Source organism: Leptopilina heterotoma, unplaced genomic scaffold, assembly GCF_015476425.1.
Source record: "Leptopilina heterotoma isolate Lh14 unplaced genomic scaffold, ASM1547642v1 Lhet_183, whole genome shotgun sequence".
NCBI lineage: Eukaryota > Metazoa > Arthropoda > Insecta > Hymenoptera > Figitidae > Leptopilina > Leptopilina heterotoma.
This window is the reverse complement of record NW_025110901.1, coordinates 593,481-615,432: the sequence shown is the minus strand read 5'-3', so window position 1 is coordinate 615,432 and position 21,952 is coordinate 593,481. Positions and strand designations below refer to the sequence as shown.

The window sequence follows — 21,952 nt, the reverse complement described above, 5'->3', positions numbered from 1 at the left end:
CTAAACTTTTTACTTAATTTTTAACTGGACTTTTTACTTAACTTTTTACTGGACTTTTTACTTAACTTTTTACTTCACCTTTTACTGGACTTTTTACTTAACTTTTTACTGGACTTTTTACTAAACTTTTTACTGAACTTTTTACTGGACTTTTTACTTAACTATTTACTGGACTTTTTACTTAACTTTTTATTTTATTTTTTTAATTTTTCCAATTTTTTTTTATTTCACTTAGCAATTTTCTTTTATTTCTTTTTTTTATTTGTTAATTTTACTGTTATTTTTTAATTTCTGTTCAATTTTTATTCTCCTTTCTTTGTTTGTTAAAAGGAAGATTTTTTTTTAGTTTCTACTTTTTTTATTAAAATTTCTGATATTTTTTTACTAGACAATTTTTATTTTGTATTTTCTTAATTTTTACTTTTTGTAAAGACTATTTTATTCTTTTTTCTTATTCTATTTTTTAAATTTTGTGTTATTTTTAAATTTTTTCTTTTGTCTGAAGAAAAATTCTGTTATAAAAAATAACAGAAAAATTAACAAGTAAAATAAAAAGCAATAGAAAAATAAACAAATAAGTTAAAGAATATCAGAAAAATTAATAAATAAATTTAATAATTTAATTTAATTTAATTTTAATTGTTAAATTTAAAAAAATGTTGTTACATTATTTTAAATTTATTTATTAATTTTTCTGATATTCTTTAACTTATTTGTTTATTTTTCTGTTGTTTTTTATTTTACTTGTTAATTTTTCTGTTATTTTTTACTTTTTCTTCTTTTGTTTGTTAAATTTTTCATTATTTTTTCAATTTTTAGTCAATTTTTCTTTATTTCTTCCTTTTCAATTATTCTGTTATTTTTTAAATTTATTTATTAACTTTTCCGCAATTTTTTTTTAAATTTCATTAATTAACTTTTTTGTCTATTCAATTTAATTTTTTGTTATTTTCTCTAGTTAATTATTTTTTGATGTTGTTTCTTTTGTTCTTTTTTGTAAATTATTCATTTATTTTTGGTGAAAACTAAGAAAATTTTACTTTTTTGAAAATAAATTACAAGAATTTTTTTTTTTTGAAAACAAATTACATTTTTTTTTTGGTTATTAAAATTTGTTGACTTTTTCAGATTAAATTGAAGAGTTTTGGAAGGAAAGGAGCGAAGAAAGAGTCTGCTGTGAGTCGAACTCGAGGAGAGGAGAATTTTACTGGAGCGAGACAAAGAAATCTACATAAATAAATTTTTTTTTTGAATTTCAACGATATGGTTTATGATTTGAACAATGAAAAACATGTTTGCGTATGTTTTAAAGTGTTTTAGAAGCAGCACTTTCAATCCACAACCTACAGCAGGTTCATGCGCAGTGAAGGGGCCTTGGCTTTGCGTACGGCGCGAGTTTCTGTGAAAAAATGAACGGAACGCTTGCCAGTGAAGTCCGGACCAGTCGAAGGTCCACCAGGTGATTTTTAGTGCCTCTTATTTCACTTTCTTCGAAGAGATTTATCTCAATTTATTCACTTTTATAAATAAAAAAAAAATTTCTTTACAATATTCAGGAATAGAATACACTAAGGAAATTGGAAAATGAAGATGTTGGCAAGAGAGGAGAGTAAATTAGAATAGAAGGAGGAGATTGTAGCAAGGATCGATCCATTCGAGACACAGGCTTTTTTATCTTCTTCCGGAAAATCTCTCTCTCGCCCCTTTTACGACAAAACAACGAGAGGGAAGGAAAGAAGAAGAAATTGCGTGAAATCGATTTTCTCAGTGACATCAATTACTCACCTGAATATAGAAAAAAAAGAATTGGACAATAATTGAGTGTTTTCGTTTCTCCACGTGACTTGACAGCAACTGTCACAACTGTCAAAAAGTGAGGTTCTTGAATTAAATATTTTACAGAAAAAAAAAATGAATTCTCAAGTTTTTAATTTTTTTCCATAAAATATTGTAAATTTATAAAGCAATTTTTCTGTTTTATTTTTTGGCGAAAGTAGACGAAGTTTGGAGAGTAATTTTTTTCGCAACATTGAGGATATAATTACCAAGAAGGGGAATAATTGGAAAATTAATGGAAATTTGAAAAAGAATTTATTCGACATTTTTTTGTGCTACAATACAATTTGTGGGACTATACGAGGAATTGTTTGAAAGATTGAGACCTTCGAAATGGAGTTCAAGTTCAACGTGAATAAACTCTTGCCCCGGAAAATCAACAAGATCACGCACACCCTTATTCCAGAGGACTTTCGAGGTGATCGAAGGGAATTCAAGTGAGTTTCCGAAATCTATTTTAGCTAAACATTTTTCGAGTCGAAAAATTTCGAATGACAAGAAGAATTACATTTATAAATTAAAAATTTCTTAAAAATTTCTATTTTAATTAAGGGATTATTTAATTAAGGGAAATTTACTTTTCTACTAATTTTGAATCTAGTTTTCGAAAAAAAGTTAATAAATATAAAATTATATTATAATTAACAGGAATAGTATTAATTCTGAAGTAATATCTGTATTTAATTATAAAATAACGAGTTTCTACTTCGTTTGATAATTTTCCTTTCTTAATGTGACGAAATCTCTTCTATTGTCTCTGTGGATTTTGTAAATAACATTATGTAAGCAATAAGTTTATTTCCTTGTGATAATTCTTCTTGTCTTTATTTGATAAAAGTTTTTAAAATTGTTTTTTAATCAAAAAAATCAAAAATTGTTTTTTTTTATTGAAAAATCGTATTTTGTCTAAAAGAGAGGAAATTTTTTTTAAAAATTCACTAGGAAAAGGAAAAAAAATAGAAAATAATAGTAGAATAGTAAAAAGATAATTTTTTATTATTTATTCAAGTGTTAGTCATCGCGTGACTGGTATCGGTTTTGGAGATTACGTCTTACAAGTTTTGCGTCTGCAGAACGTCTGCATCAAATGCAATTGAAGGTTAAAACCTTCAATTGCGATGCATTAACCAGTTCACTTTCACTGTTCAATGACAAATTTATAAAATTGGAATATGAATGAAAAAACGGATATTTTTATTTTTTTATTTATTCATATATTTATATATTTATTTATTTACATATTTATCCTCGGGGATAAAATGTATTTTCTCAATACAAGAAAATTATTCTCGTTTTATTCTACAGTAGGAACTGATTTTAACTATTATTTTAACTGATGATGATTTTAACCTGTGTGGGCGATGAAATTTAATGCGCGCGATATTGACATTGAAATATTAAATTGTCTTTTCCTTTTTTGACTGACATTCTTTTCGGTATTATAAATGCGTTTTTCTGTTTTTTTAAGAGAAAAAAAAATGTAGAGGGTACTATTTTATATTTTAAAGAATTTTTTTATCGTCAGAAATTTTATAGAAATTAATATTGTAATTGTCTGTGAAATTTTTGATATTTTGTTATAGACTCTATGGGAAGAAAATTTACCTGCGGAATATTTTAGCGTGGGACGTGGAGGCAAATTTCCGTGGGCAGAGAAATATGTTGTAAAATGGATAGAATTTCGAAAAATTGAGAAAAAATCTAGGTTAAAAAATGAATTTGGCTGTTATAGACCAAGTATATTTTCTACAATAAGAATATGTTTTAGTTTAGAATAAATAAAAATAATAAATAAAATAATAATAATAAATAAATAAAATTTATACCAATAAAAATTTATTTATCAAATTTTAGACTTTTTATTAATAATTATTATAAATATTTTATAAATTGTCTTCTAAATTATTGGAAATAATTTTTTATGTATAAAATAATTTTCTGCTTAAAATCTCGATTTGTGTATTTTTATTGTTTCCAAATAATTGAATTCACTTTTAATTATTATTATTATTATTAATTAATATTTTGTACAATAAAAATGTGTAAATAAAAATTTATTTTAAAATAAATAGATTGTGAAAAATAAAAAGTAAAAAGTGAAAAACAAAAATTAATTAATTAATACAAATTTATTTATCGTGATTTTAAGTAGAACTATTGGAGAGATAAAAAATTATTTCTGGTAATTTAGGATTTTTAGGAGAATTTTTGAGAAGAATTTATTTTAGGAGACAATATTGAATATACGAAGAAAAAGTGTGAAAGTAATGAGGAAATTTTTCCTAATTTATTTATTTTTTTTTTTATTATTTTATATGAAAGTTAGAGAATTGTTCAAGAGTGACTCACAGTCACGAAAGTGCACGAAACTTTAGAATGTAGCGTGATCGAAATTGATATATCAACAAAATGCTGTAGTTATAGTTACGTGATTGCCATATAATTATACGCAAAATGAGGAATTTAATTTTTCCCGTCATTATTTTTGTGATTTATCTTATTGATTTAATTAGGAACTTCAAATTTAAGGCGTCGAGCCTAATTCGTTTGGCAATTTTAATCTAACTTGAAAAAGAAAATTGTATATTCTGTTTTTATATTGTGAAAGAAGTAAATTTATTAGAAAAATTATTCAATTTATTAAATTTTATGATTTAATATTGTAAATTTAATTCAATTTGCTGCCTCTTCAGAGGATTTGAAAATGAAATTGATTTTAATTAAAAGTGTAATGTAAATTTGAATTTATAATTATTTTTTAATTTATTTATAATGAAAGCAAATTAATTTTATGATTTTTTAAAAAATAATTTTATTTATATTTTATTTAATTAATTTTATTTTTTTATTTATATTTTATTTAATGAATTTTATGTTTTTATTTGTATTTTATTTAATTAATTTAAATTAATTTAAAAGTAAACCATTTTAATTAAAAAAAAAAAAATTAGCGAAAAAAAATAAGGGGAAAATAAATAATGCAGAAGGAGTTTGAGAAAAAAATATTACGCATGAGGGAATAGAATGAAGAGCGAAACTTGAGTTTTTACAACTCGAAAGGAAATCCGCAATTGCAATAGAGTAATCTCGAGAAAAAAAATTGAAAGAGAAATCAGAATTAAATTGGTTCGTCATTTTTTTCGATTAGAAAAGAAAGAGAGAGGAACATATTAGTTAATGACTTATACTATCAGAGGAATTGAACTAGTGAACTGGAAAAAAGCATGATCATATCTCATTAAACATTTTATTTTTCTGACACGCGATGCGCGAAAGGGTCTTGTAAAATAGTTCTCAAAACCTAGTTTAAAATTTTTACGCCTCTCGAAAATAAACGATTGAACGAGTATCTACATTTTAAAGGATTTTTTTGGTTTTTTTCTATTGTTTTTTAATTCGCCTCAAAAATTTATTTTTTTGTATTTACAAATTCAATTCAATTAATTTTTCAAATTTTATCTCACAATTTTTCTAAGGATATCAAATTGAGAAAAAAAAGTTAATTAACTTTTTGTCTCGAAAATTTTTATTTTATTTCGTTTTTTATTTTTCGAGATGTTCGGTTAATGAATTTTTTTGGTCTCAATTTGATATCCTTAGAAAAACTGTGCTATTAATAAATTAAGTCTTTTCTTTCTGGATCCGATTATGTAATAGATAAACAAATAAATTACGTTTGAAATTAATTTTCAAATTTTATTTAATAAATATAAATTAAATGAAATAGAAATTTGTCTGTTTATTAAAGAATTTTGTTTGTTAAATTGTGATTGGTTTTTAATTTAAAAATTTGTTAAATTACTTTTGAAATTTTATTTAAATAAATTGAAATTCCCTTTGAAATTTTATTTAATAATTAATTAAAATAAAATTCCCTTTGAATTTTCACTTGATTTTTAAATTCTGTTTGAAATTTTATTAAATTACTGCTGAAATTTTGTTAAATTACTTTAAAAATATTATTTAATTAAATGAAAATTCCTTTCCTTTATTGAATTACTTTTAAAATTTTTTATTAATTTTATTTATTTATTTGGAATCCAAGTGCTGAGAATTTTATTTAATTAAAATTAAAAATAACTTTGATAATTTTTCTTTAATCATTATAATTTTCTTCAAAGCGAAATTGACTTGCACTGAATATTATTTAGTTGAAAATGTGGAAACTTAATACTCAGATGCCTTTAAAAGTGTGATTAAAATGTCGATGACTGATAAACTTACGTAATTATTCATAGTATATAGTTAACTCAGGCGTGAGTTTTCAACCTTGATTTCAAACGTAATTTGAATCATATATCACACTTAAATCATTATAGACAGAAAATATATAAAAAAAGGGAAAAAATTCGTTCACGTCAAAAAGTATTTAAAATAAACAGGTTTCGAATTTTTTTTTCCAGTAAGACATTTTTTCTAATTGGAAATTTTTCAAGATGAAAAGTTTTCGTCCCCTTAGATTTTACTAACGGAATTACGTCTCTAATTAACTCTCTTTGGTGTGTGTTTTTACACCGTTATTCGTAAAACTTCGTTTTGCTCGAGAGAGCAAAATTTCTTTTCATTAAAAAAGAGAAAAAGAAAAATTTTTGTATCGTAAATATAGAAAAATTTGTTTTGATGACTTTAGGGAAACTAATTTTTGCTAGAAATTTTTTTTTCTTTCACACCTTTTTTTTAGACACCTGTGATAAAATTGTCTTCTTTTTTTTGTGGAATAACGAGTAGGGTATTGCGTGATAGAAATGAGTCAGAATTTTTATTGTATTTCCTCTTTTATTTTTCGAGATGTTCGGTAAATGAATTAATGAATTCGGATTAAAGGGGCCGATGATATAAAAAAGAAAAATTGGAGCAAGTTGAATAAATAATTTATAGTGGTTTATGAATGTTTTGAAAGTGGATCTTGCGGAAATTATTTTACTTGGGTCATTCGTGTTCATTAATGTAAATTTTATATTTTATTATCTTGAAGATTCACCGAAAATTCACAAGATTTTAAAAACTTCCAACAAAATTATTTCTTGTTACGAATTTTCTTTTATCATTAATAATAAAAATTAATCAAAGTAATTTTTTCACACTTGAACTTTTTTTTATTTATTTTTCTTTATTCGGTATATTTTTTGTCACGTTTGTTTATTTAGATTAAAAATTTCTGACTAAAAAAAATTAATCTAAATTTGTAAATTTGTTATGTCTTTGAATTTTGTACGCATGAATTTAAAAAAAATTTTTTTTATATAAATTAAAAATTTCTAATTGGAAAGAAATGGAAAAATAAATTGAAACAAATATTAATAATATTTTAAATTTTTTAAACATTCTTTAATGTCTAATTAATGAAAAATATTAAACATTTTGAAGGATAAAATTTTATTATCAACAATTGACATATTTTTTTCTATTTCAGTGAGTGCCAGAGGCAGTTGACTCGAATTCTGGATGAAATAGGCGAGGCATCGTCGAAAGCACAAGGACTCAGTAAACCAATAACGAGTGCAACAAAAATGAGAAATTCGGATCATACGGTCTATATATTAGTTGACAATGAAGGCAACAAGTAAGATATTTTTTCTGAAGTAGCATTTTTGTCAACAAAAATTACGTACATATAATTGTTTCAATTTGAAAACAAATAAAATGGATTTGATAAAGAAAAATAGGAAAGAAAAATTTTGCAAGAAGGAGAAAATAATTTTTAAAGAATTGAAATTATTTTTTAAATATCAAAAGTATTGAAATACTGTTAAAGGGAGAAATTGGTACAGAATATGTAAAATTGTCCAGCAATACGAGAACTGGAAACTAAATAACAAGAAAGAGTTCAAATGGATCGATGTGAAAATGGTTGAAAGTCTAGACTGCGGAGTTAAATTACAATATTTCAATGTTGGAGATAAATACGTATTTAATTGATTTTGAAATATTTCCAACTGTGAATGATGATTACTTTTTCTCCAATTTTCTTTTCTTTCTCGTTTCTTGTTATTCAAACGTTTTCCATTTCCCCCTTTTCTTTTTAATTTTCTGACTTTTTATTTTCCTTTTTTTATTTTCTGCTTTATTTTTTATCCTCTATTTTCTTATTTTTTTATATTTCATTTTTTTATTTCTAATTTTCTAATTTGCCATTTTTTTTATTTTTTCATTTATGTTTTTTTATGTTTTTTTTATCGTTTCTTACTCCTTGTTATGTTATTTATTTCCAATTTATTCATTTTCAATTTTTTACTTGTTTATCTCTCTCTTTTTTTCGATAAAATTTCTTTGAGGCAGCACTATATTTTATTCAATTGCAAATAAAAGAAGAGAAATGGATTTCTTTCACAATTGAAACTTGGATTTTTATCGTGGATTTCTTGTGCTTGCTGACTCTTGAAAAATGAATGTAAAAGAAATTTTCTAAAACCTTTCACGTTTTGACCTCTTTTGTCCAACACTTGGAGAAAAATAAATTACATCTTTTAACCACGAGCCAATAGACTCAATTGTTCAATCAGAATTGGATCTTGGCCAGGCCTTTTTTCCACAACTCCCCCTTTTCAAATTACCGCAGTCAAACATTAATTTGCATTATGACAGCCACTCCCTGTTTTTATAATTCTCAAAAGAAGCTTTCACCCTTTTTCACAGACCAATTTCTTTCTATTAAAACACACGAATACTTAATTTTCTTCAGTATTAGGGAATTAAATTTTTGTCCATTTTTTATATATTCTGATCAATTTTTTATTTTCTATCTCAATTTTATTTTCTGTTCTCTATTTTTATTCTGTACTTCAATTTCATTTTTTATTTTCTATTTTTATTTTGTATTTTAATTTTACTTTTCTATTTTCTATTTCTATTTCTATTTTTTATTTTAATTTCATTTCTTATCTTTCATTTTTATAATTGATAAATAATCACGAGTTGTATTATTTGCTATTGAAAAAAATTGTCAAAATAGAGAAAAATTTATTGAGTTACAAATTTTAGGTGAAAATTTTCTCCATTAAAACACTTGAATACCTATATTTTTTAATTTTCTCCAAAATTTTAATTTTCTATTTTCATTTTATTTTCCATTTTTATTTTTTATTTTATATTTTATAATTGATAAATAATCACTTTTTTTTATTATTTTCTTCTTTTTTATAAACAAATTGTCGACATAGAGAAAAATTTATTGACATTTTAGTTTTAAATTTTAGGTAAAAAAAAAATTTGCGAAACAATGATTTTTAATGACAGGAAAAATATATTAAATTACGAAAAATGGAGAACGGGATTAAGTTGCATAAAATTGAGATTTACTAATTAATGGAAAATTCGATTATAAACTAGTTTTGATATCAGTCGATACTGTCGTTAGTTTGTAGTGTCTTCGTTAATGTCATTAGAGCCGATTTTATTATGCAAAGTGACAAGACCTTCGATGTTGGTTTACTTAACGTAATTTAATTCCAATCGTAATCCAATGGTTTTATTATTTTGTATTTTTTTACTTAATAATAAATTCTTTATCTTTATCAAATTAATTTAATGGGATTTATAATTTTTTATTCTCTATAAAAAAATTCCATTTTTTGAAAAAAAAATTGGAATAAAAATATACATTTTTATTTCAATTTTCTTTTATTCGTTTTGGATTGAATTCAGTAGATTTTTATCAGCATTTCAGCCGATATTAGAATGTTTCAATTTCCTGTATTGTTGTTTTAATTTAATTAATTTTTTTATTGACATTTTGATTTTATTTATTTTCTATTTTTGTTTTATTTATTTTTGTTTTATTAATTTTTGATTTATTTTTATTTGTTATATTTTTATTTTCTCTTATTTTTGATTTTGAAAAAATGTCATATTTTATTTATCTTTGATCTATTTTTGTATTTTCCCCGTGAATTGAAATGAATCTCCGAATAAATGGATTGATTTAATAGACGTTAATGGGTCCTTTTGTTGACCTTTACATAAAATTTCCATGAATAATCAATATTGAGTGATTAATTTTATTTGTTTCTATTCTATTTAATTTACAGTGGTTTGGGGAGTGTTATTGGACTATTAAAAGTTGGATCGAAGAATCTCTTTATGTTTGATGAAACTGGAATTCATTATCAAGTGAAACCAAGATGTATATTGGATTTTTATATTCATGAATCCCGACAACGAATGGGACTTGGAAATCTTTTATATCAGCACATGCTCACTGTGAGTTCTTATATAGATTATTATTGATCTCGTTCGTATTTTGTTGAACACGTATGTGTCGAACAACGTTGTATATAACACGTGAATTCTATAAGTAGAAAAAAAAATTATGGCTTAAACTGTGTCATTGTATACACACTTGTAATGCAATTGACCAAGGTTCAATTTGCAAGGAGAAATTTTGCTTTGACCGTATAAACTTTCTTTCACTAGGTTAAATAGAATTTGTCATCCTTTAGAATATTTTATTTTCTTAATTTCCATATAGTTGTCATTAATAATTTACCTATCGATTCACATTTTATATATTCATATATTAGGAACGTCATTTATTATTTTTTTTTGCAGTAACATACTTTTTATTCATTTTTCTCAATTGGGGTGACATTTTTCGATTTTCGAAACTGGAAATTATTTTTTTATTCGGGTATTTGGAAGTTTATTTATTTACTCCGCATTTGATTTTTCTAGTGTTTAAATTTTTTATTTATAACGATAAATTAAAAAATACCTTGAAACAACTAAACACTAGAAAAATATTTATTCGGAAAATATTAATCTCGAAATTATTTATTTCGAAATATATTTATTTGGAAAATATTTATTGGAAAATATTTATTGCGAAATAATATTTCGTTGGAAAATATTTATTTCGAAATAATATTTCTTTGGAAAATATTTATTGAAAAATATTTATTGAAAAATATTAAATCGGAAAATATTTATTTTTAGAAATAATATTTATTCGGAAAATGTTTATTTCAAAATAATATTCAGTTGGGGAAAATATTCATTTCGAAAAAATTTATTTACTTTTATATGGTGACTTTAGAAAATATTGATTTCAAAAACCCTACTTTTCAATTATTAATCATAAAAATACTTTTTTTTGTCATTTCAGAAATTTTTTTTTTTTTGTCATTTTAGGAAAATTTTTTCCAAAGTGAATCGATGGGAAATTATTATTGTTATCTAGGATAAATGCTATAAATTGTAAAATTCTATTGTATTGTAATTTATCTAACGAGAGATATTAATGTACGTTTCCGTAAATTTAGACATGAATTTAATGAACAAATAGCGTTCGCGTGGATTCCACTTAATTCGTGTGAAAATATCTATGCTAGAACAATTTTCTTCCAGGGGGAATTTATTGTACAAGAAAAGAGCATGTCGCGTGTTAACCAAAGATCCCGTTGTTGTCCTCCTAAACAAGATTAATGTCCCTTAATTTGTTTCTCACCAGGAAATTTAAATTCAACGGAAAAAAAATTTTTTGTCTCCTGACAATTTCATTTACGGTCTGACAAAATTTTTTGACACGCCTAATTTAATGAGCGTTGATTAATTAAATCATTGTGATAATGAAAATTATTTAGTAAAATAATAAAAATTGAAAAGAATTGCAAAAAATCAAAAGAAACAAAATTGGATAAAAAAATTTATTTTTAATGAGAAAAATTGAAAGAAAAATTTATTTTTAATGAAAAAAAATTGAATTTTCTTGAGAATCAGTTCCACTTTCTATAAACGTCGAAAGTTTCATCAACAATGGATCTTGGTAGCAGTATTACAAAAGTTCATTATGCATGAGTGAAGTGGGTAGGTAAGGTAACTGAACTCGAACAAGTTGTTTCGTTTGCGTTTAGTTTCGATTTGGCAATTTGCTCCTTATCTACCCTTTTTAATCTTGATATCGTAACATTTAAGGTCATTAATCTCTCTCTCGTATTTTAGGCAATAATTTACTTCTAAAAGACAGAAAATAATAAATTTTATTGTTCTCCATCTAATGAATAATTAACAGTTGCTTTTTTTTATTATATATTTTACATTTCTTTTTTGATTTTAATCTCCAGTCTCCACTTAATATTTCTTGAGGCAAAAAATATGAAATGGTAATTTTTTTCTCTATATGTACTAATTTTTATCTTTTATTGTTATAGGAGGAAAATCTACGACCAGTTAAACTTGCAATCGATCGACCCTCTGAGAAGTTCCTGTCTTTTATGAACAAGTATTACGGATTATCGGACATAATATCGCAGAACAATAAATTTGTCGTCTTCGAGGGATTTTTCGACGATGGTACGCTTTTTGGGTTTCTTTTCGATTTTTTTTTATTTTCACACTGTTTTTTTTACCTTTTATATTTAATAAAAAAGGTAAAAATATAAATATTTTTACTTTTTATATTTTATATTCTTACCTTTTATATTTAATGCAAAGAAGCCTCAATATAAATATTTATTTATTTATTTAAAAATAAAAATAGAAAATAAAAAAATAGAAAATAAAAAAGAAATAAAAATGGAAAATAAAAAATAAAATACGAATTATTTATATTTAATATAAATAATATAAATATTTTTATCGATTATATTTCATATTCTTACATTTTATATTTTCTATTCACAAACTTTTATTTATTTTATTACTTTTGTACACTTTTTATTCTTTACACTTGTCTTCTCCATTTATTTTTTTCACGAATACACCTTTGTTTATCATGGTTATATTTTTCTTTCTAATCTTTAAAGGAAGTTTTATTGAGCTTTTAAAAGTCGTTTCGTGATCTTATGGAAAACAAAGAATGAATGCTTTTTTTTGTTAAATATCACGCGAAACTATAGATGAGTCATAATTTTTTCAGCATATCTCACTTCTAATAAAGTTCATATCTGGGAAGTTTAATCAGAATTCTGATATATACTTGAAACTAATCAAACCTCTCACGAATCGATACTTTAGAAGACTATATCCGATTGAAAAGGCTGATAACCTAATTATTAAACTGTGAAGGAAAGTTTCTGTAACAATTGAAAATTTTCTAATTTAAAAAGTCATGTTATATATTTTTTATATGCATAACATATCACAATTTTTCTAATTTTGTACATTATTTAGAATTAAATTGAAATTTTCTAACTATTTGAATTTATTTTCATTGGAATTTATTATTATTATTAATTATTAGGTATTAATTGAATAATTTAATTAATTGGAATTTGATTTATTATTTTTTTATTGGAATTTTATTTTTTATTTGGAGTTTATTATTTGTTAATTGGAATTAATTATTATTATTATTTGGAATTTATTATTTACGAATTGGAATATTTTTTCGTCTGTAATTATGAATTTTGTAATTTAAAATAATTCATAGGGTTTTTGAGAAAATTTTTATAAATTACGAATTATCTACTTTGAGTACTATGTACATTAGTTTATTGCAGAAAATTGAGACGATTATAACCGAAAGTGCTCCAAGAGTAATTAGTATTGCTAATTAAACATACTTGATTCATGTAAGACATGCCAAGATTCATCGAAGGACGATCAATCTTACTTTGTAAGTTGTACTTTATAATCAGTTTTGCTGACGGTTCTCGTCCTAAATTGGTAATTCCAGGGTGAGTTTAAAATCGCGGTCAATGCTACACAAATGCTATAGTTGATTTATAAGTTCATGAAACTTCACTTATTGTCCATGAAAAATTGCATCTTCCGTTTATTTATTTTTCGAATTGTTTTCTTCTTTTTCCTACTTGTCTCTTTTTCTCTTTTGTCCTTTTTCTTTTTTCCTATTTCTTTTTTTCCTATTTCTTTTTTCCTTTTTCTATTTTTTTTCATTTTCTTTTTTTTCCATTTTTTTTCTTTTATTCCCGTTTTTTCTCTTTATTATTATTTAATTCCTATATTATTAAAAATTTCCCTTTTCCTCAATTTTAATTTCATATTTCCTGTTTCAGAGGAGCAGGAAACCAAGGGCAACAGATACAGTCAGTCGGCCAAGTATTCTGACAGGTCTTCCTGCTACAGTAGCAGCAGTGAAAATGGAAGGAGGTAAAGTTTCATAATATTTGAAAAAATTACCGTTTTTTAATTTTTAATTTAAAAAAAAAAACAATTTTCTTTTAGCCTGAATGGAAGTTCACAATCGGCGAGTGTTTTACCTCGAAGCGCTTTTGGAAGATACGCTGCCGCCCGTCCACCTTGTTCCATGGCGACTGTAAGAATTTAATTATTCCTCAAAATATTTCATGCACAAGCAGGAAATTTTCGTATATGATTAATAGTTTCACAAATTTACTAATTGTCATGTTTCTTTCATTATAAACATTTTTTTCCTCTGTATAATAATTATAATTTTATAATTCCTATAATTATAATTATAATTCCTATAATTATAATTATAATTCATATAATTATAATTCTTTCTTTATTTACAAATTTATCATGCACAAAAATTATAAATAATAAAAAATATAGAAAATTTATTAATTTTAATTACTTAAGAATTAAGATCAATTAAAATTGATTTACCTAAAATTTTTGAACGTTAAAATCAAACGAAATTTTTGTCTGTTTAAATATTAATTTTTTCTGTTTGAAAATTTTCCAAAAATTAATTTTAATTCTCATTAATTAAAATTAGTTAAATTTCTTACTAAGTTATTGATTAATAATTTATGAGTCGTAAAACTCATTTTTCAATATCTAATTGCCATATAATACTAACAATGAAATTAAAACTGGGGCAAGTGGTGTAATAACTGAATAATTAAATAATAGATTAACGCTTTTTCTAGATAATTCATAACACTGCAGTGCTTGGCCAATCTGCCGAGCGAGCAAGGTGAGTTTAACAGCTTCGTTCATAGTTGTCGACTAAAATGAGACCGAAATCTAGAGAAAAAAGAAAAAAATAATTAAAGAAGATTGGAAAAGACCAATAAAAATTTTTCAACAAAAAGCTTTTTTCAATTAAAAAATTTAGCCGATAACTGTGCACTTTTAAAAGGCACGTTAATGTTTATTTGTCATTGTTGTCCATTTATTTCTCACTTAATATGTTGACAATTTTTTCTATGCAATTATTGAAGAATTTTCTATTTAAAAAAAATATTTTCGAAACTGGATTAATATTGAAGAATTCTTTTCTATGTAATTAAAGAATTTGTTCTTTAATTAAAGAATTGCTATCATAATTTTTTAATTACTAAAAACAATTAATTAGTTTTTGATTGTTTAAAAAATTAAATTGTTTTTTGATTTTTTAATTGTTAAAAAAATAATGAAATAATTTTTTTTTAGATAATTAAAGAATTGTTTTTTAGATAATTAAAGAATGGTTTTTTTAGCACCTATTTAAGAAAAATAATAAAATGGAAATTCTTCAAGTTCACTCTGTTAAATCATTTATATTTTTTGCCATTTTTATTTCAGTTAAATGTTTTTACGTTTTGTTAGTCAGTGGAAGAATCATTACTGGATGGGAAAACCGACTTTCGCCAGTGATTCGTAAATGCACTTAATAGCTCGCAATTAAATTTTTTGGTGAAAGTATTTATTCGTCTAGAAGAATTCGTTAGTCATCAAATAGCGCAATAGAAGAAGAAAAAACACTTTGTCACTTTCGTAGAGTTACAAATTTTTTTTTTTCGACATAAAAATTTATTTTTCGATCATTGTAAATAGATATTTTTTTCGAGTATTTTATTTAGAAATTATTTTATTTATTTATTTATAAATAAAATAAATTTTTTATTTATAAAAATACTCATGTGTCTTTCAAAGGATAAATTAAATAATGTCTTCCAGTTTTTTTTTCGATTTTGTTTGTTATTAATTTTTCCGATATTTATTGAATTTATATTATTTATATTTTAAATTTATAATTCAAAAGGAGAGGTAATAAATAAACGTGAAGTTTATTATTGTTTTCGGTGTTTTTTTTCTCTACCTAAGAAAGACACTATAAAGATAGAAAGATTATTTATTAAATTACATTTACTTATTTATTTACCATTGTACTTTATGTTTTCGTAAAAATTATATTTTGATAATTAAATTTGTTTCACGTTGTTATTGCTTGTTTCATTTTTATTTTACTCCTCGTTTCAATGCACAATTTTTGGCATCGCTTTTTTTATTGTGCGTTTGTACCCCCCCCCCCCCCCTCCCCCAAAGAATCGATAAATTTTCTTTCGTGTGTGTTTTGAAATTTTTATAGTGAAATATCGGATATTCGACGAGGTTTACAGACACCAAATAATTCAAAACTCGAGCGACCACGTTCACTGAGTTTGTATTCTGAGGAGGAGCAAAAAAATCGAAACCATGAATTATCAACAGCACCAACACCGGCATTGCCTGATGATGAACCACTTCCTTCAGTGCCACAAACTCCAGCAATTCCGGATGAGCCAGAAGTACCAGAAGTGCCGCTAATTCCTGAGCCGGAAGAGGAGCCAGTGCAGGAAAATGCAGAGCCGGAAATTGTTGAGAAAACGAGGGAGAATAGCGTAAAATCATCGCCTTCCTGCGGACAGGAAGTTGCCGGTACCACACAAGCTGGTCATCTCGATCTCAAATTTTACCATTCGCCTCTGTGGTAATTTTTTTTTTATTCAAAGGGAAAAAAATTGAAAAACTAAAAAAATTTTTTGATGATAAAAAATCGTCCGCGTCAATTCTGAGTTTTTGCACAATAGAAATAGTGGTTTTTTTTGTTTGTTCGGTAAATATTTCGATAAGAAATTTTCAAAACTGCCTTTTGGGGGAACTTTTTTCATTTTTGGTATGTAAAAATATTGCGTCCTTTATGAGAATATTCGTAAAGTCAGCCAATGTGTACCGTAATTAAACTTCGATTTTTCTTAACATTTACACTTTAAATTTTTGTATTTTCGTTTTTTATTTTGAAATAGATTTTTAATTATTGCACGAAAAATAGTGAAAGCAGCACAAAAAGTATCGATATATTAGTGTAATAAATACAGACTTAATTTCACGTACTTTTAGCTTTTCTTTTTCATGTGCAATATAACTTTAGGAAATTAACGATAAAATAGAATGGCAAACAAAATAATTAAACGTTATTACGCGAAAATACTTAACGTAGACACAATAGCACACTTAAAAATAATCTCAAAAAAAAATTGCTAATTTTACAGTCCGAAATATCAAATTTTATTTCTTTGACTATATAAATTTTTCTTTATAGTTGTAAATATTAAATATTTATTTCTTGTTATAATTAAATTTTTTTATTTCTTGTTGGAATGAAATTAATGTTTGTTTGCAATGAAATTAATTTTGTTTGCAATGAAATTAATTTTGTTAGCAATGAAATTAATTTTTTTTATGCAATTGAAATAATTTTTTTATTTGTTGTTGTAATTAATTTTTTGATTTCTTATAATTAAATTAACTTTTTTTATTTGTTGTCAAAATGGAATTTATTCAATTCTCCAGATTGGATAGTGAAACTTTTGAAGAATTTAAAGTTCCTATATTTATAAATTATAATTTATTTTTTATTGTTATAATCAAATTAATATTTAACTGTTTCATTTGAATTTAGTATTTTTTAAAATTATGTTATTCAAATAAGTCTCATTACGTGAAAAATTATATATTCTATGTATACAAATTCTTCGTTTCAATAATTAAAATAAATTTCTTTTCAGTAACTCAGACTTTTTTGTCTTCAATTCATTTTCATTGGTCGCAAAGTTTTCGTTTCTAGAAATCAAAGGGAAAAGAGTAAATTAACATAGCTTAGAAAATAAATTTTTATTTTTTCCCTTTTTGGTTTTAAAGTTTATGTAAAGCTGTGTAACAATTTTTTAAGGCAATTAAATCCCGTTATTTTCTCACTTTTCCGAAAATATAATTTTTAGTTTATAAAATTGTAATTTTTGTATATTTTTCATATTTTTTATATTTTTCATATTTTTTATGTTTTTCAAATTGTATTTTTAAAGAATTTTCTTTTTGAAAAAAAATATTGTTACTTAATTGAAAAAGTAAATTTTCACACGTGATATTCGCCACCATCTAATTTTTCGTCGCTGATCCACGAAATAAGATCTGTACTTGTTTCTTGTGTTAGATACATGGTACCGATTAAAATTCCATTTATGATACCGAACAAAATTCCGGCGACTACGTCGAGTAAGTAGTGTCTTCTCATTAAAACCCTCGAGAGACAAATACTAAACGACCATGCTAATAAAGGAGGGATGAAAATATAATTCACTGGCCATAAATTGATGAAAAAGTAAACTATAAAACTTGCTCGCGAAGCATGGCCTGATGGAAAGGAAAATTTATCAGGACCTATTCCAAAAATATCAGTATTCGGCGTTGGTCTTCTTCGTCGAACTAGTGCCTTTATAATAGCAATAATTAAAATATCGGTAAATAAACCTGTAAAAAAATATTTCAAAATTAATTTTTACGAAAATTTCGTTCCATTTCGAAAAGTTATATAGTAATTTAATTTTTTCACAAAAAATTTAATTGTATTTCCCTGATTTTTAAGTGCAATTATTCAAAACTTGAATAAATGTGGTATTTTTGTTGGAATATTTGGAAGAAAAGTCTAAAAAGTTGCAAGTTTTGAAAATAAGTCGAAATTAGTCAAATTTTTTAAAAAATAATTGAAAAAAAATCGAAAAAGTCACAATATCCGAAGTCTGGATACTGGAAATTTTTTTTAAAAACTAAAAACCAAAGTTTAAAAATTCTCGATTGTTTTTTGTGAAAAAAAATTGATTTCTTACCTATCAGAAAATTAACTTGCATCTGATACAGATGTTTACTATTTATTATCCATATAAAAGCGAGCCAAGTCGCGATCCAAACAATTCCATGACATGATATCTGAAAACAGTTTTGATTAATTAATTTTTCCTTATAGCATAGACAGTGATAAATAATTAACATTGTTTATTACCTCTAGTGCTCGATAATGCGTTTTTAAAGAACGAAAAGCCAAAAATTTTTCCGCAGCTTTTACAAAATTATCTGTAATGTATGCATCTACTGCTAAAGCCTTCCTCATGGTAGATGGAAGTTCTCTTTTTTTCGTCTGCAATAAAACGGTATTGTTAATTAATAATTTATATTCAAACGCAGTATTTATGAATAAAATATTATTATATGAATAATTTAGTCGATGACTGTCAAAATAGAGAATTTAGAATTAAAAAAGCAAATAATAATCAATACCTGCCTTTTAGCAGGTAAATTAATTTATTCATCATAATTTTGTTTATATAACAATTGTTAATGAATATCATACAAACAAAACCGGATAATATTTTTATTTAGGCACAAATACGCAAATTTTCTTACCTCGCTCATTGTTTTTTTCAAATTTACTGGGACTAAACTATCTAATTGACACAGAAAAGTAATAGTATTTATAATCTTATCACATATCGTTTGTCATCACAATTAACTGCCAGTTATCTAAATATTACTCAAATACAGGTGTTTTTATCTTTTTATTAATCAACTTGCTTTCGACTTTTGTATGGGGTTATGTCAAACTTTATAAATATAACCTCAAAATTTACGATTAGTTATCACGCTACGCAATAAACGGTAACTGTACGTAGTATCAGTAAAGTCGTAACGACAGTTACCGTTTTTAACAAAGAGAATGCTGTTTTGATTTTGACAGAAACCGTTTCTTGAGTTTTGTGTAATTTGTTCTTTTTTTGAGTTAAAAAATTAGTTTAATTATTATTATCTTCGAGAATTTTGTGACAGAGATATTGCTTTGCATCAAAACATTGAAATTAACATTTTCTGTTCTACTTTTAGTGTGATAATCGTAATAATTTATCGCTGTAATTTTGTGACATAACCTCAAAGTGTTTATTTATATTTTTTTGGCAGAAAAGTAAAATGATTTTTTTTATTTAAAAATGTAAAGAAAATGTGGTAATTTTGATTCGAAATGTGTTATCTAGTGGAAAAATATCCACTGCCTTGATTTATGTGATTTTTGAACAATAGCAATAAGTTTGAAGAAAGAACTTTAAAAATGGAAAAAAATTCGTCAACAACACCGAAAAATAAATTCAAAATCAAAAGGTAAGATATTCTCAAGGAAATTAACAGATAGAATAATAAATAAATATAGAATAAATTAATACAGGAAATTACTTATCTTTACTAGTTAATAACTATAGAATTTTGCAACGTACTTGTCTCGACAAGTTTAATTCTAGATTTTAAAAATTAGAAATTAGAATTTTTTAAAGAGAAATATTTTTCTAACGTTTGGTTTTTTTTCTTTCTTTTAGGATTGGTTCAACTCCTGACAGTGACAAGAAGGTGAATTTCAATTCCTTGACAAGTGCTCGTTTTACAACTCGTCACAAATCTACGACAAGTTTACACGATCTTTCTCTCAATGTTACTACAGGTGAATTTTAAAAATGCCACATCATGCGAACAATTTTTATTTTACTTTTGTTTACATTTAACAAGGTAAATCATTATTATAAAATCCCGATTATTTTGGAATTTTTTCAATTTTCTAGCTTCTGCAATTAAGAAAAAAATTGGAAGTACACGTCAATCTCTAGCAGCAACAAGTCTAGTGAACTCGTTTGGTTTGAAAAAAGCCGAGACTGATAATACAGATACAGAAACTGGATTACTTTATGATGAATATTTGAGAACATTAATGGCTGATGTTCTACTAAAGAAGAAAGGAATCGAAAATGAGAAGAAGATTTTAAATCAGTTAGCATCGTTAAGTAAAGAGCAAGACTTGGGCAATGAAAAATTAATGAAAATGAAATCGAGAGAGAAAGACATTCATTATTTGTCTGCTTTACAAAATTATCTCGACACACTTGTTACACAAATAAGATCAGAATTTGGTGAGGAATTTGTAATTTTTACCAAAAAATTTCAACAAACATTATTATTAATTATTGATATTTTTTTCACAGATGTTTTACAAGATTCTCCCATTATGGATGATCTGGAAAATTTACGAATTCAACTGAGTCCATTTGATTTTCTACGATGTCAAGGAATTGATCTGCCCACGACAAATGCTGAGCAGCATAAATTTGAAGATACTCTTAATCAGTGTTATAAAACAATGAAAGAAGTGAGTGATTTAGTGAAGGGAAAAGGTGAAAATCTTGAAAAAGTCAAAACCGAATTAGAGGAGTCGATTGAAGTGCAGAGGAAAATTGAGAGTCTTCAAAAGAATTTACATTTATCGATTAATAATCTACAAATTTCCGTGATGAAATCATCATCGTTGTCGTTTGCTGAGAGTATACCTTAAAAAGTTTTCAGTTAAACTAATGCAAATCTAAAGTTATATATTTATTAAAAGTCGCCTTCCGGTAAGAAATTAAAATAATTCTATTTTGTGATAATTATAATAATTAAATATAAATGACGCTTGTTTGTAGATATACATTTTTGAAACTTTGTATATTTCATTGCCAAGAATTAATACAATTTTAATAATTTACTTGGCTCTTTTATTACCTGACGGTATTTTTGTTTTTCAATTTTTTCAGAATTTTAGTTCTTTTTTACTTTTCATTATTTCTGTTCTATCAAATTATTTTACTCTCTCTTCTTATATTCTTATTTATTAATTATTCTTATTTGTCATCATCAATTATTATTTCTGTTATTTTTTAATTCTATTTTTCTATTTCCATAGAATAATATAGAATTTTTATTATTATTATTACTATTAAGTATTATTAATATTAATATTTATCATTAGTACGATTGATTATTATTATTAGTCAATTTACAATTTTTATTATTTTCAGAAATTTTAATAAAACTCTTCGCAAGAATTCAATTATTTTTACAAATAAATACTAAAATTCTTCGAAGCAATTTAAATACCTATTTTTAAAATTTAAAGAAAATTCTTCGCAAGAATCAAATTATTTTATTTTAATAATAAAGTAAAATTCATCACAAGAATTCAATCCAATTTCTCGAAAGGATTCATTTTTTTTTTAATTGTAATAACATTTTTCGAAGGAATTATTTTAATTATTCTCAAAAGTACAATTTTTTTAGAATTTTTCAAAAGAATTCTGTTATTTCCAAAAAAACTGTAATA

At 24.4% G+C, this 21,952-nt stretch overlaps 3 protein-coding genes across 5 annotated transcripts; 2 read left to right on the top strand and 1 right to left on the bottom strand.

The window, feature by feature from the left end:
- The first annotated feature begins 1,251 nt into the window (after positions 1-1,251).
- On the top strand, positions 1,252-17,020 carry LOC122500283 (alpha-tubulin N-acetyltransferase-like). Of its 3 annotated transcripts, XM_043609133.1 has the most exons (10): positions 1,252-1,459; positions 1,557-1,873; positions 1,998-2,273; positions 7,250-7,399; positions 9,864-10,035; positions 11,982-12,123; positions 13,788-13,881; positions 13,957-14,047; positions 14,628-14,674; positions 16,052-17,020. In XM_043609133.1, the coding sequence occupies exons 3-10, from the start codon at positions 2,170-2,172 to the stop codon at positions 16,434-16,436; spliced, it is 1,185 nt and encodes a 394-aa protein (XP_043465068.1). In that variant the 5' UTR covers positions 1,252-1,459; positions 1,557-1,873; positions 1,998-2,169; the 3' UTR covers positions 16,437-17,020. The 3 variants fall into 3 exon arrangements, with proteins under 3 accessions (XP_043465068.1, XP_043465066.1, XP_043465067.1); XM_043609131.1 differs by having other exon boundaries at positions 1,410-1,873; XM_043609132.1 differs by having other exon boundaries at positions 1,410-1,873; positions 1,995-2,273.
- A 581-nt stretch (positions 17,021-17,601) lies between these two features.
- On the bottom strand, positions 17,602-19,378 carry LOC122500282 (phospholipid phosphatase 6). The gene is made up of 4 exons (XM_043609130.1): positions 19,183-19,378; positions 18,782-18,916; positions 18,609-18,708; positions 17,602-18,252 (listed from the first exon to the last, which is right to left on the bottom strand). Exons 1-4 carry the CDS (start codon positions 19,189-19,191, stop codon positions 17,858-17,860), a joined length of 639 nt encoding a protein of 212 aa, XP_043465065.1. The 5' UTR covers positions 19,192-19,378; the 3' UTR covers positions 17,602-17,857.
- A 125-nt stretch (positions 19,379-19,503) lies between these two features.
- On the top strand, positions 19,504-21,337 carry LOC122500281. Its single transcript, XM_043609129.1, has 4 exons — positions 19,504-19,929; positions 20,142-20,263; positions 20,382-20,726; positions 20,799-21,337. The coding sequence occupies exons 1-4, from the start codon at positions 19,880-19,882 to the stop codon at positions 21,143-21,145; spliced, it is 864 nt and encodes a 287-aa protein (XP_043465064.1). The 5' UTR covers positions 19,504-19,879; the 3' UTR covers positions 21,146-21,337.
- The last annotated feature ends 615 nt before the right edge of the window (positions 21,338-21,952 follow it).

Coding starts and splice junctions, on each gene's coding strand:
- LOC122500283 (XM_043609133.1), top strand. CDS start 2,170: ATGGAGTTCAAGTTCAACGTGAATAAACTCTTGCCCCGGAAAATCAAC. Junction 10,036..11,981: donor TATATCAGCACATGCTCACT/GTGAGTTCTTAT, acceptor TTATTGTTATAG/GAGGAAAATCTACGACCAGT. Junction 14,675..16,051: donor CAATCTGCCGAGCGAGCAAG/GTGAGTTTAACA, acceptor AAATTTTTATAG/TGAAATATCGGATATTCGAC.
- LOC122500282 (XM_043609130.1), bottom strand. Junction 18,709..18,781: donor CGCATTATCGAGCACTAGAG/GTAATAAACAAT, acceptor AACTGTTTTCAG/ATATCATGTCATGGAATTGT. Junction 18,253..18,608: donor GCAAGTTAATTTTCTGATAG/GTAAGAAATCAA, acceptor ATTTTTTTACAG/GTTTATTTACCGATATTTTA.
- LOC122500281 (XM_043609129.1), top strand. CDS start 19,880: ATGGAAAAAAATTCGTCAACAACACCGAAAAATAAATTCAAAATCAAA. Junction 19,930..20,141: donor AATAAATTCAAAATCAAAAG/GTAAGATATTCT, acceptor TCTTTCTTTTAG/GATTGGTTCAACTCCTGACA. Junction 20,727..20,798: donor ACAAATAAGATCAGAATTTG/GTGAGGAATTTG, acceptor TTTTTTTCACAG/ATGTTTTACAAGATTCTCCC.